The sequence below is a fragment of the Phasianus colchicus genome, chromosome 19 (genome assembly GCF_987193195.1).
Source record: "Phasianus colchicus chromosome 19, bPhaCol1.hap1.1, whole genome shotgun sequence".
Lineage (NCBI taxonomy): Eukaryota > Metazoa > Chordata > Aves > Galliformes > Phasianidae > Phasianus > Phasianus colchicus.
The window spans coordinates 11,703,755-11,718,367 of NC_143454.1; the positions used below are offsets into that span (position 1 = coordinate 11,703,755).

Sequence of the window (14,613 nt, forward strand, 5' to 3'; positions counted from 1 at the left end):
ATGGCAGCGCCGTGTGGTCAGTGCCAGCCAAAGAAGCACACTGAGCAGTTTGTGAGGTCCAGCAAACCAGAGGTTATCAGTCTGAAGCCCTGCTGAGGTACATTTACTGATTCTTAACTGGTAATCTAAATGAGATGATAATTTTCTTGAAAAGAGATCATGAGGTCTTACTGCTTCATTCCTCCTGGCCCTCCCAGCAGCCCACACGTTTGCTTTAGCACACAGACAGGAAGCCTGTAGTGCTTGCTGCAAGTAACGCATTTAAAGTCAGGGTCACGAACAAAAAGGGTTAGTCTGGTCTGTAAACAGAGTGGTAAGGGTTTAACCAAACCCACAGTACTTCCCAGGCCCCTCTGCCATGCTGACATCCATGGCTGTGCTGCACTGCAGGGCCCTGAAGTGTCAGCAGCTCCCGCTTACTCGATGACAGTGCCTGCAGTCTGGCTGCCCGCAGGTCCCGTTCTGCAGGACCCGGCCCAGGCTGCGCCCACCTGCCCAGGAGCCACGGCTCTCCCAGCCTGCAATCACTGCAGCCCAATGCAGAGCCTGGGCACCCAGCCGTGCCGCGCTGACAGCAGTGTTGTTCAGAGTCATGTTCCCTTAGCTGGGGTCTCAAATTCAGATTTCTCAGATGGTCAACACATTTGCAGACCAAGGTTCACAGACAAGCATGGATTCTAAGTATGACAGAGAACGCATTCAAATTCACCACATATTTCTTCTGCTGAAGATTTAAACATTGCGTGGCTTTAGCTTTCTTTCTGTTCACTGAATATCAAGGTCAATTAGGAATGATGTCTGGCTAGTACTCTCAGAGCAGATTAGACAGTTGCATCAAAAACTAGGACCGTGTATAGGTCATCTGTTACTGTGACCTACATTTCTGAGAATCTGTTCAATTTGTTTTATTCAAAATGTTGTGCTGTCTCAGTTCTGTTTCTCATAGTAAACTTGTAACAGTAGAAAATAGCTTCATTAGATACTTACATAGACACTGCTTACTACTTCTACTAATACACAAAGAAAATCAAACCCATGCAGCAGACCTGTGCCTGTCATCCATTTAATTTTGAAATAACTTAAGGTTCTGAAAGGCTTACGCCTTATAATCTAAAGCATTCGGCCCACATGCCAAACACTAAGCAATGTGAAATACATAATAGCTTAGCTGCAGCTTTGCTTGCCCTATTTAATTCATTTTTACCTTCAGTAACCAGCGGAGAGATGCAGTGCTCGGCATTACGCTTTGCAAATGAAGAACATACTGCACTGCTGGAGTGCAGCAGGGCCGTTTCCTTTGTGCCACGGGAGCTTTGGGGAACCCTTAGAGGACAGCGGGTTTTGTTGCTCTGTCTGAAAAGAACCAGACTTCTTCCAGAACTTTGCATTTACTCGTGTATAAGGATTTTACCATCTGCCATTTGACACTGGTGCTCAGTGTCTGAGATACCAACCTATGCTTTCTGGGTTGTCATTGTGAAACCACAAAGTGTTTCCAAGAGAAATCTGCCTTGTGGAAAAGATTCCTCTCTACTGACAGCTGAGTTGTTTTAGTCAGAAGAACCAGGTATTGGGCAAACACGTGTGCTGGTGGAAGTGCTTGGAAGGGGGAAGCAGAGAAAGTATCTTAAAATCTTAGAAAATAGTTTCTAAGTACCAATGAATTCAGTGCAAAAGGAAAACTGTAAAACAGCATAATAATTGGATCCTCAATTCAAACAGTACTCTAACCACATTTTAGCTCATCGCTGCGCTTCAATAACTGGCACAGAACAGCCCTACATCAGCTGTGCTCTCATCACAGCCCAGGAGAAAATGCAGACAGTGGGATCAAACAACTGTAGGAGAGAGCATAAAAGGAGAGCTAACAGATCGAGCTTCTCAGGGTGCCCATGAAGCCATGGGTGCTGGACTGTGGCCACGCAAGCCAGGGGCAGCTGCTGCAGCAGTGCAGCACAAGGCAGGCTCAGCAGGACGCTCGCATCTGCGGCTCTCGGCATATGGGAGCCATTTCCCCTCCTCCTTCCCCATGTTTTGCAGCACCGGGGCCTTAGTGGAGAAGCGGATGCTAAATGCACAGGCAAGAAGGAATCCTTAGTCTCAAAAATAAGGTCTGTGTGGGTTGCATGGGAAGCACACAGGTCACAGCTTTGAGGAAACAGACTGCTTGAACATTCCACACTTGTGTGAAAGATTACTGGGTGTCCTCTTCATTACCCTCAGGATGATCTAAAAGATCAGTGGTCTCTAAGGTGTTGTTTTGGTTTTTTTTGTGCTTATCTTATTTCCCATCTATGACACTACACAACGTTATCTTTCAGTAATAAGAGAAACCTAGCTGTATCCACGTGCCCACGAATGCTATAGGAAGCAGTGCACTTGGAACTACAACTCCCTTTGATGCTCTGCAGACAGAGGACATTGACTTGTATCACATCCTTTGACACACAGATGTAAAAGAGACACCTGAGCCACGGCTGGGTGGGATCTGGTGCTGCCAGCACAGCAATGGGCACACAGTGAGGAAATGGGGACCTGCATGGCCTCCACAGGAAGAAAAAGAATAGGTGCTTTATGCACTTAACTAGTAGTGACTAGAAGTAAAATCTTTACCATATTAAATACATCTTGAATACATGCTTCAAGACAGCAACGTAGAGTTGGCCCAGAGGTGCCAGGCTTTCTAAGCTGAGCCAAAAAAAGTGATGTTTCAGAGGCATTTCTTTTGAGAAGAACTGCAAGTCTAGAAGTCTGGCAGATGAGAATTGGATTATACAGCTGAAAAACACAGACCATCTTCAAAGGACAAGTTGCAATGAATAGGACATGACTGTGAAAAGCAAATCCTTCATTTGATCCCTCTCCATCCATACCGCTTCAAAGCAGACAGTTTTCTATTTTTCGGCAGTATCAGTTTGTGAGCACAGGCACATTGCTACAGCCAAGGTGCTGCCCCTGCTCAGAAGGGACCTTCCCTTCCCTGTGCAGTGAGGACCACGTTTCAGTCTGCTCTTTCAAGATTGAAGCGCATAAAGAAGAACTCTTCAGATCTCTCTTCTGATTACTTTGCAACACACATTTTCTCTGTCAAGAGAAAAGTATGGATGCGATTTTTGCACTTTTCTTCAGTGCCTTGAAGCACTAAAACGATTCCTGGTAAGGTGCATGTAGCAATGCCCATAAAGCAGGCTTTGTAGCATGCTGTTCAGAAACAAAGGAGAGAGTAATTCCAAAGACCAGGATTCTCTTCAACAGTCTGATCTCCAGCTACGTTTTGTGTTTCAGAAAAATATAAAGATATCTCCAGCCTCTCTGCTGAGACTTGTGTAAGAGCAGATAGCACTTTCTGCACATCCTACCATAGAAAGCCCAGCCAAGTCCAACTGTTTCCCATCTGAAAGCAGAAAGTCCATTCTCCACAGCAGAAGTAGTTTAGGCTGACAGAACTGCCACACTGACAGCTGTGCCAGTAGGTTCTAAAAATACCAAAAGGAAGAACCCAGGCTGGGCCTTGGTGCTCGCACTGATCAGCTGCCATCAACAAGAGCACTCAGCTCAGCGGTACCTTTGGAGGACGTACTTACCTGAGCTCAACACTGTAATAACGCAGGAGAAATATTTCAGTGATGAAGAATCACTAGCATGCTGGATATACCAACAGACAGTGGTGTTGTGTCTACAGAAGCTGCTTACCCAGCATTAGACGTGTCAGAGCACAACTGCAGGAACTTATTTTTAACACTGAGGAATCTCAGCTATCCTGACAATGAATACTGACAGTAATCTTTGGGGCAACAAACGTAAAAGATGTGGGATAAGAGGAGTTCACAGGGATGCTGCTGGAGAACCCACACAAAGAAAAATTCATTCACGGTTACTGAATATGCAGAGGCTGAGACAGAGGGAGCTGAAAGCCATCTGGAAGACAGCAGATGATTAGGAAGAAATATGCAAGTTTCTCCTACTTATGTCCTTCTCTGTGTGCCCATTAACCACCATTTGGATCTGCTTCGTTGTAGCTGATAGCTGCAATTCAGCAGAGCTCCCAACCATCCCTTGGTTTTGGTTTTGTTTTGAATCAAACAGAAGATTTCTTACATTACGTAAAACAAGATGAAGATGTACGAAATAAAGACATCCTGGGCTGAGATCACTTTGTTCCTCACACACTGCAGCTCCACAGCTCTGCTCAGAGGAGCCCCCAGGGTGCAGGAGCACCACTGCCCTGCTGCAGGAGCTGCTCCCACCTCCCTTTGGTCCCTGGGGAAGAGGGAGGCAGAGCTGGCAATGCTGCGTGGCTGATCCCTGCACAAAAACAACTTAAGAGACAGATACTGAGCTGAAGCCTAATCCAGTGTGATCGCTCCTATGTAAGTAGGTCAGCAAGAAAGCCCCCAAATGCAGCATCTTCCAGCCCAGAGCAGTTCTCCCTGCAAGCACATTTGACAGATACTACTTTTAGCAGGTAACGCGTTGGGGGGTTTGATTTTGAGAGCTTGTGTGTTTGCCATAGGAAAGTAAAGCAAGTTCCATTTAAAAAGTACAGCTGTTTCAGCTTCTGCTTCATCTTTGTTTTGCTGCAGCATTATCGCTCTGCAGTTCAAAAGAAGCTTTTCACTCTTCCACGATCTCTTGCAACAAAAGATCACACCAGTTTTGTGAAGCCAGAACATTTTTCCCTACTTAGCCCAGACTCGAGGCTCTGTTTCCCTGCAGCCCCAGAACCACCACGGAGCTCAGGGCAGCTCTGCTGTGCTCTGCGGTGTGGGTAAGGGTACCAACAGACAGGACAGAACTCTCTGCCTTTCATTAGTGTGCTTCAGAGAACTTTATCTGCAATTTTCATGTACATACCACTGGTTTGATCAACTTGATCCTGACACTGAGCTAAACAGACTGACAGTAGTCTTGATTATTTCCTTTGCTCTCCGCTCACCTTTTTAGAAACCCTTCCTGTTCAGCGATCTCTGTAGCACAGCCCATACTCACCAGGACAAAGTACGTTTCAGCAGTTACAGGAGAACTAAGTGCAGATGCAGCAGCCTCTGTCCCTGTAATAGCTCACTGTAGTTAGATTGCACAGACACGTGTGCAGTCACTGACCTGACACAGCAAGTACTGCTGCTTACAGAAGAGTCCTTGGTGCCAGAACAGTCAATGGTCCTTGTTCCCAAACATCAAACTCTGCATTTGGCTGTACCAAAACATTCATTTCTGCTGTTTATCTAGAGACACGGAGTTATGTCTGTATCTATCCTTCATCTTTCCATGTAAAACAAAAGAACAAAAACCTGCAACAGCTGAAACAGCGTTTCTCCCAGGTGTGCAGAGCAGTGCTTTACAACACAGTGCAGTCACTCATAAGTCATCAACTTGGTCAGGTTCCCATTTAGAATTATGCTGAGACCTCCCCATTTATCATTTTTTAATCCTTTTAACATTTGCCATAGCAAAGTTGTATCATACCAGTTTAAGGTGTCATACGTTATTAAGTCAAACACCTCAAACAGGTCCAGAGTTACGCTGCATCCACCAGCAAATTTGTCAGCTCTAAACTGAATCACAATAACTTGTGAAATCCTCCATAAATCATTGGAAACAGTTATCAGTTTCATTTCTGTCCGGTCCCAGAAGAGCTCTGTGTTTATTTTCTCTGGGATAATATTGTAGCATTACGATCCCAAAGGGCAAATGGTGCAGATCGGTCCCTTTGTGCCCTGATCTCACCTTACCCCAAGATGTATCCCGCAGCCCTCCACTGAGCCTTGGGGCAGGGTGAAGAAACAGAAGCATCAGTGCTAAACGTGAAAGCTGTTTGGCTGCGGCATCACTGCTTACACGCTCACATCTACAACAAGAACATTCTCACGGCACAGCTAAAGCTTGCTCTGAGACAAAACAAACGCGTTTGTACCCGGCCTTCCCACCACTGCTGTGCGCCTGCACCACCATCGTGCACGGAGCATTCTGCAGGTGACAGCAGGACCAAGTGGGAGGTTGGGGGCACGAAGGGAGGAAGATGTGAACTGAGGAAAAAGCCTCTCTCTCACAACGTAGTGTGTAAATACTAACGTGCTGGGCTCGGTCTGTATGTGCTTTCCCTGCTGTACGCTCACATGGCACATGTGGTCACTGTGCGGCACCACAAGGATTGCTGCTCCAGGCTGATCGCTGCTTGTTTGCAATGCTGCTTTGCTTTGTTGCTTTTTTCTCCTCCAGCTCCTACTCAGAAAAGATTACAGGAACAAGGTGAGACTAATTTGCAGAGTTCTTTTAATTTTCAGGATCAGTTGATGCTTAATGCTACCATTAAGATCAGTCCATGTAAGCAGTGACTCCAAGCTGTATCCTGGGAACACGCTCATCTCCCACATGAACATACAGCTTGCACAGTATGAGACAACTGATTGGCTTTAACTACTTTTGCAGACAATACACAGGTTGTTAAGTTACATTCATAGAGAACTCTTGGCCCTAGGATGAGAGGAAAAGCTGAATTGAAACAGTCTGCAGAATTTTACAGTGAAACAATTCCTGCTAACTTTTTGAGCTCTGCTTCACTCCCTGCAGTTGTTTCAGGAACAGCAGCAGATTCCACTTCTAAAAATAAGCTGCAAGTAGCTTCTCTCTCAAACCACACAAACCAGGTGGAAAAAAGTGAAGATGACTGGATACAATACAGAAATCTAAAGAGACTAAATGCCAAATTCCAAGGCTGGGAGCATCACCCCTGCTGCAGCCGGCACAGAAAACATTTCAGCAGTGGGTGAATCCACTGGGAATCACGTGGCTGAGGATCAGCCTGGCCAAACCCCACCTACGGCTCTGCCTTTGGAGGGTGACCCAAGCTTCAGGTTCCAAAACGTTACAAAAACCTTAGAGCAGCTATTGACAACACACACATCCACAGGAAGAAAGGCTGTGTCACAACAGCCATTCGGACACGTTCAAAGCTGTTTTAAGAAGCGCTAAGTCAAGTTCACACTGATAACAGTATCATTATACTTCTGCTATTCATTAGTCCTCACGGTTCCATTTTGTAATTAAAATACTCCATTTTGTAATTAGAATACTCAGAGCAGTTTAAGACTTCGCAATAAAGAATGTGCAGCCCTCAGCAGTGTTTCCACTGCTAGTCTATGGAAAACATATGCATGGAAAATATGCACAGTACATGTATACAGCCATCTTTGGATAGCTTCAGTGAACATTCAACGCTGTCGGTGAGTTTGAGAACTAAGAAAAACCATCGACCGTTGACTGTACCTTGAGGTTTATCACAAACCCTCTGTTAAACGGAGCTTGAACCTTCATAGCTATATATATATGGTTGCTATTAGCAGGTTGTGATTTACAGATCATATTGAAAGCTACAGAGATGGTGCTTTTCCAGTTCTACTTTCTCAAAAAATGAGTTGATGTTTAAGAAATGGTGGTTTTCTATTTTTAAAAGACTATGAGCTGGACCAGAATTTCTGCAAAACAAAGTATCTGAGAGTAAAGGAAGATTTTGTGCGGACACCACAAGAGTAGTAACATATCTACAACATATGGTATACTTGGAAACAAACCTGAGGATGGTACATGTTCAGAACAGCAGAAGGGGAATCCATCCCCTTTGGACTGGCAACTTGAGCTCAGCTAGAAGCAGCTCTGGAATGTCAGCTCATTTGCTCCTAGGAGCCTGCACTGGGTTTCAGCAGCTGCTCACCAGCAGCACTGCCAGAGGACTGGATTCCTCCCCACAGGGTCCAGCTGCTCCCACGACTCACATTGTCACTGTGCAAGCAGGCACACAGGCAAATGTCCCTCCTTTCAAAGGAGGGGTGAACACACACAGCTCAGCAGCACCTGCTCTGCTGTCCCACCTGGCTGCACCACACACAGCCTGCTGTAACAGCACCCTCACAAGAGCACGGGAACCACAGATCCCATAAGGGAATGACTTAGAGCACACGCCTGTTGGTTTGGGCTGTTGTAAGAGAGATCACACGCAGTTTCACTCCTGTACATAGCTACGAGATATTTATCTCAGTCCCACAAGAAAGCGCAGACTCCCGAAAGTGACAACTATTCCCTGGAAGTACACTTTGCACCTTTATCTGCTCATAGCACATGATCCAGCAGAATTAAAACAGAACAGGCCCTTATCACGTTGTTTTTGCCAGTACTGGGCATCTGGAACCCCAACCACCAGAGCCTCCCTACCATGAGGGTCTGAAAGCCTTCAGCCACACAGACCCTCATCACGGAGCAGCACTCCTGGCCAGGGCACGTGGCCCTGTGCAAGCTCTGCTGGTGGCTCTGCAGTAATCTCCAAGAGGACAAACACTTGGGCAGGATGTCTGTCATACTGCTGTAACACAAGTATTTCTGGAATGAAACCAGCCCTCATCAAGTTTGAGGACAGGGATTGTGCTGAAGAACTGCTGGACAATCATTTCAGGGCAGCAGGGGGAAGGTGCGCTGATGAGTATGCAGTTCTCAGCCTCGTGCTACAGTTGGGAATGATCTGAGCTACAGAAGCTACAGAAGATTCCTGCCTGCCAGCAGGAATCTGTGAGTAACCAAAGAAATTGCCTTTATGTAAAAGGTAATTTATGTCATATTTTAATGCTGTTAGCAGAGCACAGAATGTTTTTCTACGATCCTCCCCACATAAACATCGTTTCCAGAAGTCACCAAGATTCAAGAAGCCCTGAAACAACTGCACGCCCTGAGACCAAGGACTGCAGTGCCGCCTGCCCTGCAGGGCACACAGCACAGCGGGGCTGCCCCGGCCCAGCATCTAATGGCTGCAATCAACATTCATTGCTGTCGGTGGGTTTTTGTTGCTATCAACTCACTGATCAATGAATGCAAACTGCGGACCAGCTGGCTAAGAGGCTGCGTGACCGTGCTGCTCACCTGGGGCTGAGCCTGGCACGAAGGGGACGCATGCCTGCTGCTGGAGAAGCTGAGTCAAGTTCTGCCTGCCAGTAACCAGAGGGCTGCACTGGGGCTCAGCAGGAGCAGCGGAACGTGCCAGCCCTGCTCCTTAGGGAGCACATGCCCATAGGGATGCTCTTTGCTACCTGGCAGCCCACCCCCAAAAGATGAATGTTCTACAAAGCAGTACATTTGGGATAAAATAAGCATACCTTGTAGAAAAGCAGATATTCTAACAGGGCACAAGCACAGCTTTTTTCAAGGCTGTGTTTCTGTTCCAAGTACAAGAAAGCAATCATGAGCCATCTTCAGTGCAGACAGCATTAGTCCACGCTGCTTCTATGGGGGGTCCTTTATAAAGCATACAAGCCATCTGTATAAATACGGAAGCCTGATCAGGTGCATTTCTGTGCCAGTCTGTACTACTGAAGCACATTAAAAACATTATCTTGGAATATAAATATTCTTGCTGTGTTCTTTAAGTGAAGTTTTACACAAAGCAAGCTTACTGAAGAGCAAAAATAGATTACTTACTGGCACTTACCAGTGACTTCAAGTACCTTTCTCCACACAGAACACATTTGAATGCAACTTCAGACATGATTTACTTAAGAGAAGACCCCAGGACACGGTGCTGGGCACAGCCAGCTGAGGACAGGTGAGCACTGCTCAGCCCAGCAGTACCACAGTCAATTCACTGCTAAATGGGCGCAGGCACTTCCCTGAGCCATGCTTACTCCTGCAGCTGCTGACGAGGTGCTTTGGCAGCAGCCTGCTGAGACACGCAGCACAGGGCACTGCACAGCCACCAGCTGTACACCTGCTGCACACTTCAAGTCAGAACAACTTGCTAGGGACATCTGAACTCCAATTAGGTGAATCTTAGTAATAAATCCCTGCTTGCTTATTCTGCTAGAAGACAAAATTGTTTCATTTTAGTCAGGACCGCCTTGCTGAGTTCAACAGATTGACAAGCTGAAGACTGCTCCATGCAGAACTGAGGCTTTAGACTAAGCCCTCCCACGTGTGGCAGAGGGGCTCCATTCAGTGTCAGCCACCACCAGTGAGCACAGTCCCAGCATGCTCAGTGTGGGCTGGGGGCTGCAGTCACATCTAGAAAGTTCTCTGGAGCACCACGGAACTGATTGGAACAGCCACAAAACCAGCTTGGTGTGGATGCAGGTGGACATTTTGCTTTTGAAACTGTAAAGCATGTTTGGAAGACTCAAGGAGTATGACTGCACAATGTGGACTTCTCCCAATGGGTTATTAAATAAGAAAGCACATTAATGTTATTTTAAACACTGAAATACCACTGGTTTTCTCCACGTCTTTATGAAAACATGGAAGAAATCCCTGACAGATGTTCATCCTTATTGCAAACAAATATGAGAATAACTCACTTCAGTTATTCCAGATAAAACATTTCAGGAACAAAGAAATGTTCCTACAGTACAGTTCGCTAATGCATAAGCAGGAAGTTTAGGCAGACACTGCACAGTTACGTTCTCTGAAAGCACAAACATGCATAAGAATTCCATTTCCTGCTCCACTGTGAAAGTCCTTTTGTCTTTTTCTTTACTTTCATTTAGTAATTGAGACAGCAAGAAAAAAATCTACTAGGGTGGGAGGGAACAGGTTATAGCAGAGATGTCCAGGAGTTTGGGATACTCATGCCTGGGACAGTTTGGATGTTTTGGCACCAGCTGCTCCATGCCAGCAGCAACCACAGCCCTGCAGGACGCGCAGCAGGACCTGCATGCCAGGGGCCTCTACAGCAGGCACTGCCATCAGCCTGCACACTGCACCCACAGAGCACGAGACAGGAAGACATCGGAAGAACTCAGAGAGCTCAGTTTATTTGGTTTGTCAGAAGTTTATATCAATATAGACAGGCATTTTTCAGTTCAAAGATAACAGACAAGAAAGCTGTAGCTAGACACATTCAGACTAGCAATAATAATCAATCACTTAAGGGAAAAAGAAGGTTGCTCAACTCACATCAGACAGCCTTTGCTTTTAGTATTTGGCAGATATATCCTGATGTGAGAATATGGTAAAAATTAAATTCTGTTTTAATACTTTTTACTGCACTGAGGCCTCTCATGCATTATGTCTAAGCTTTTTCAGGCTACAAAGATTGAACAGAACATTAAGCAATGTTCTCATTTGCTCTACACTTCTCGAGGCAGAGGGACAGCAGTCCTCCAACAAACCGAGTGCCACCAACACAACAGGAGGCAAGGCTGTGTCCTGGAACAGGACAGGTTTTTAGCAGCTGGGAGCATCTGAGCACTGCTTTTAAATGGATGCCTGCTCTTAGTCTGCCACACTTGAGAACTCCAGTGTTTCCAAAAATGACATAAGTTGTTTTAAATAAAGAGTCTGCACAAAGATCATCCCTCTATTTGGAATACAATTGTTTGAATTTGGTCCGTAACATCTGACAACGACTTGTTGCCACCTAGTGGATCCTACCCAACAAAGCACGCGGCCCTCGCGCACAGCGGGCACCACTAGATGGAGTTCGGCAGGATTCCGAATTCACGGTTTAGGTGTGGAGCAGCGTCCTGGTCACAGAATGCTACCGGAGCAGTCGTACTGTGAAGTGGATTTTACTGTCTGCTCTCAGTTTCAGTACAGATCTCCAGCTACTGAGTTTCCAAGCGTGATACAGAAACACTTCAGATACTTTTACCTCGGGTAATTTACCAGCACCTCACATTTTATTTTCACTCTCTCTGTAACATTCAGGCATCAACTTTACAGCTCTCACTGATGTGTCTCCAGCAGAAAAGCCCCCCGTGCAGCCTTCTGCTGCTCAGCAGTGACTGCAGACCGGCTGGGCGCTACTTCTGTGGGAAGAGCTAACCCAGCATCAGGCCCTCATCTCTGAGAGTAAACACTGCAGACTTCTCCAAGTCTGTACAGGGAAGTACGATGCATCTCTTTACATGATCTCTGAGCAAGAACTACCACCTCATTATACGCAGCAAGAAAAAGAGGTACTTACTGGTCATGGAGCTCATAGGAAGGACAGGAGAAGAATTCATCTGCTCCACATCTGTAGCTAATGGGAAAGTGAAAATGAGAAAGTTGTGATGTGCATTTTACCAGGTGCTTAAGAAGCCTTTAATTTTGAAAATTTACATTTGAGAAGCAGTTTTTCCCCCTTCCTCTTTTACAGCCTCTCTCTCTTGCACATCCATTATCTGCAGACCTGCTTTCACAGCAGCCATCCAGCAATCTGATCTGCAGTGGTTTAAGAATATTTTCACCGTGAAGAAATCCAAGTTCTGACAGCTTTAAGCTGCATACAATATCATCCTGTAAGTGAAGCACTACTGCAAAGTGAAGAGATGCCACGCTGTCTGTGTCCAGTGCAATCTCAGGAGATCCCTGATAGGAAGACAGATTCCCTTCCAGAAGCACACAGAACAAAGGAGTACCAGAAGTACTTTAAAGACAAAGACACTCCAAAAGCTTTATTTCGTAACAGCTGAAAGAGCAAACAGACCAACCTTCCCGTGCTTTGCTAATAAAAACCACAGTCAGAATGTGATCTGGAGGGAGTGCCAGGTACCCTCTGCATTTTGGGAAGGATCCAACTTTCCAGGAGCCAAACCAAGAAAAAGTCATTTTTCAGTGACAGGATCAATCCTAATCTGAGACTGGGTAGAATGAAGACGTGTTCTCTCTGGATCTTGATCTTCCTCAAAACAGACAACATTTACTCTTATCCCATTACCACAAATGCCCAAGTTGGGCATCATCAGTGTTCATCATTTTGATACTAGCAGATACCACAAGTTTACCATTATCATATTTATCTTCAAGACCCAGTAAATGCACACTATGAGTTTACATTCCTCAGACACAGAGCAGCCACAGCCAGAGCTCACTGTCAGCCCAAACCACATCTTCCACATTCTTACAGTTCTGATTTATTCGGCAGCAGCAACTCACTGAAGACTACTGTTTATACTGAGAAGCAAAAAGTTCTGCTGTAATTAGGCAAACCACACAGATCTAAGCACTTCAGCAGACCGCTGTCATGAAGCAGACATGGCAGACAGACCATGCCTGTGCTAACAGAACCTTCCTGCCACAATTCCCTGCTGCATCCATGAGTGCTCTGCTTAGGAGACCTGGTCTTACAGTACAGGGCCAACAGCTTCAGCCCAATGCACTAAACGCCAGCCACAGAAACAGCAATGACAGGCTTAGTCAGAAGTGCACTGGGTTATGTCTATTCTGTTCCCTGCTGAAATAAAGGTATTTGCTACCCAGGACTTTTGAACGGTTTTGGATTTCTGGGAAGAGTCTCGTGGTTTGTTTTCCCCTTGCTTTTCCTATTTAAAGCCATACATACTTTGACATATGTATGAAAATAAGTGCAGCATTACTTTGACAGTGGTAGAACTGGCAAGCCCAACCAGTAAGCCCACGGAGATGCCATTTTTGTGCACAGCCGAGCTTTCAGCAAGGCTGAGGCAGCAGATGAGCAGATGGCCATCTATTGGGGGTTACCTGCTGCCCCAGCGCCAGATGGCAGAGCTGCAGGGGAAACCACCTGGGCAGCAAGCTACACCTGCAAACAGCTGCAGTTAGTCATCGAGTATCATGCAAAAGACAACCAAGTAGCACATGCCTTTGAAAGAGTGATTTTTGAGCAGTAAGCATTTGAAGAGCAACCTGGTGTGAATTTTTCAACTCCTGTAGTTCTACACTTGCTCCTACGATGCCACTTTAAATGTTACAGACAACAGAAGCACAACAGTATCTCCTAGCTACACCGAACAGGAAAATTTCAGTCCAGGCTTAATATTTTGTATGCTTTTAGTTCCTAGTATACTCACCAATACATTCACCAAAGCCAGCGCTCTCAGGTCACAACTCCCTTCTGCTCAAGCCCAAAATTCTGAGATTTGCCTCCACATTCTGGCAGGCACTGCTGGAACCCAGCAACAAACCCCCAGAGCCCCAGACACACAACAGGACAAGCCCACAACACCAGCACAGCAGCACTTCTGTTCTCATGCTGCTGGCAAAGTGGTGTTCAGAGCCTGCTGATCTCAAATCACATCCCATTTTTTTTTTTTTTTTTTAAGTAACTTACCAAAGCACAGGTACTTTCTCTATAACTTGCCTTGACCAGGTTGACGATGAAGCATTCTTACCCACCCTTACCCCGCCAGCCCTTTTACTTTCATGATTATATGCAACATGAAATTCCTGAAGACAATTCAGCTAAGAGATACAGATCAACAACCAGCTACGACTTTGGAAACAGGTTTGCTCTAAGAGATGAAAAGGACAAAAGTCTGCTCAGCTCTGAAGACCAGCTGTTGCCAATACAACTATTTACCCTCTGACCTTTTCCTCTGCCCAGTAAGTGAACGATGCCAATTGTTTTCCTGTATTATATACTGTTTACAAGCCCAGAGTGGCATGAAAGGAATTAATAATTTATCTCATGGAGCTGATGACCTTTATTGGGGTACCCCTTATTTGCCGAGCAGAAATCAGAGCGAAAAGCTGCCTTGAAGCCACAGGGTTGCTTTAAGAGTTTCTCAGTTTACAGCCTAATTGGCCACCATAACATAAATCAATTATTTCTCCTGTTTTAAACAACAATGCTACCTATTCTCAACCACTCGATCTCTAACTTCCCTTGTATCAAGC

At 45.7% G+C, this 14,613-nt stretch overlaps 1 protein-coding gene across 3 annotated transcripts in view; it reads right to left on the bottom strand.

The window, feature by feature from the left end:
* NR6A1 (nuclear receptor subfamily 6 group A member 1) overlaps positions 1-14,613 on the bottom strand; it is a 66,647-nt gene that overhangs the window by 41,198 nt on the left and 10,836 nt on the right. For 2 of the 3 annotated variants that reach the window (XM_090121684.1, XM_090121683.1), the window contains exon 2: positions 11,942-11,998. The exons of the other annotated variant lie outside the window; for it this stretch is intronic. In XM_090121684.1, coding sequence (XP_089977810.1) covers positions 11,942-11,998 — 57 coding nt within the window. The remainder of the gene's footprint in view (positions 1-11,941; positions 11,999-14,613) is intronic. 3 annotated transcript variants of the gene reach the window in all.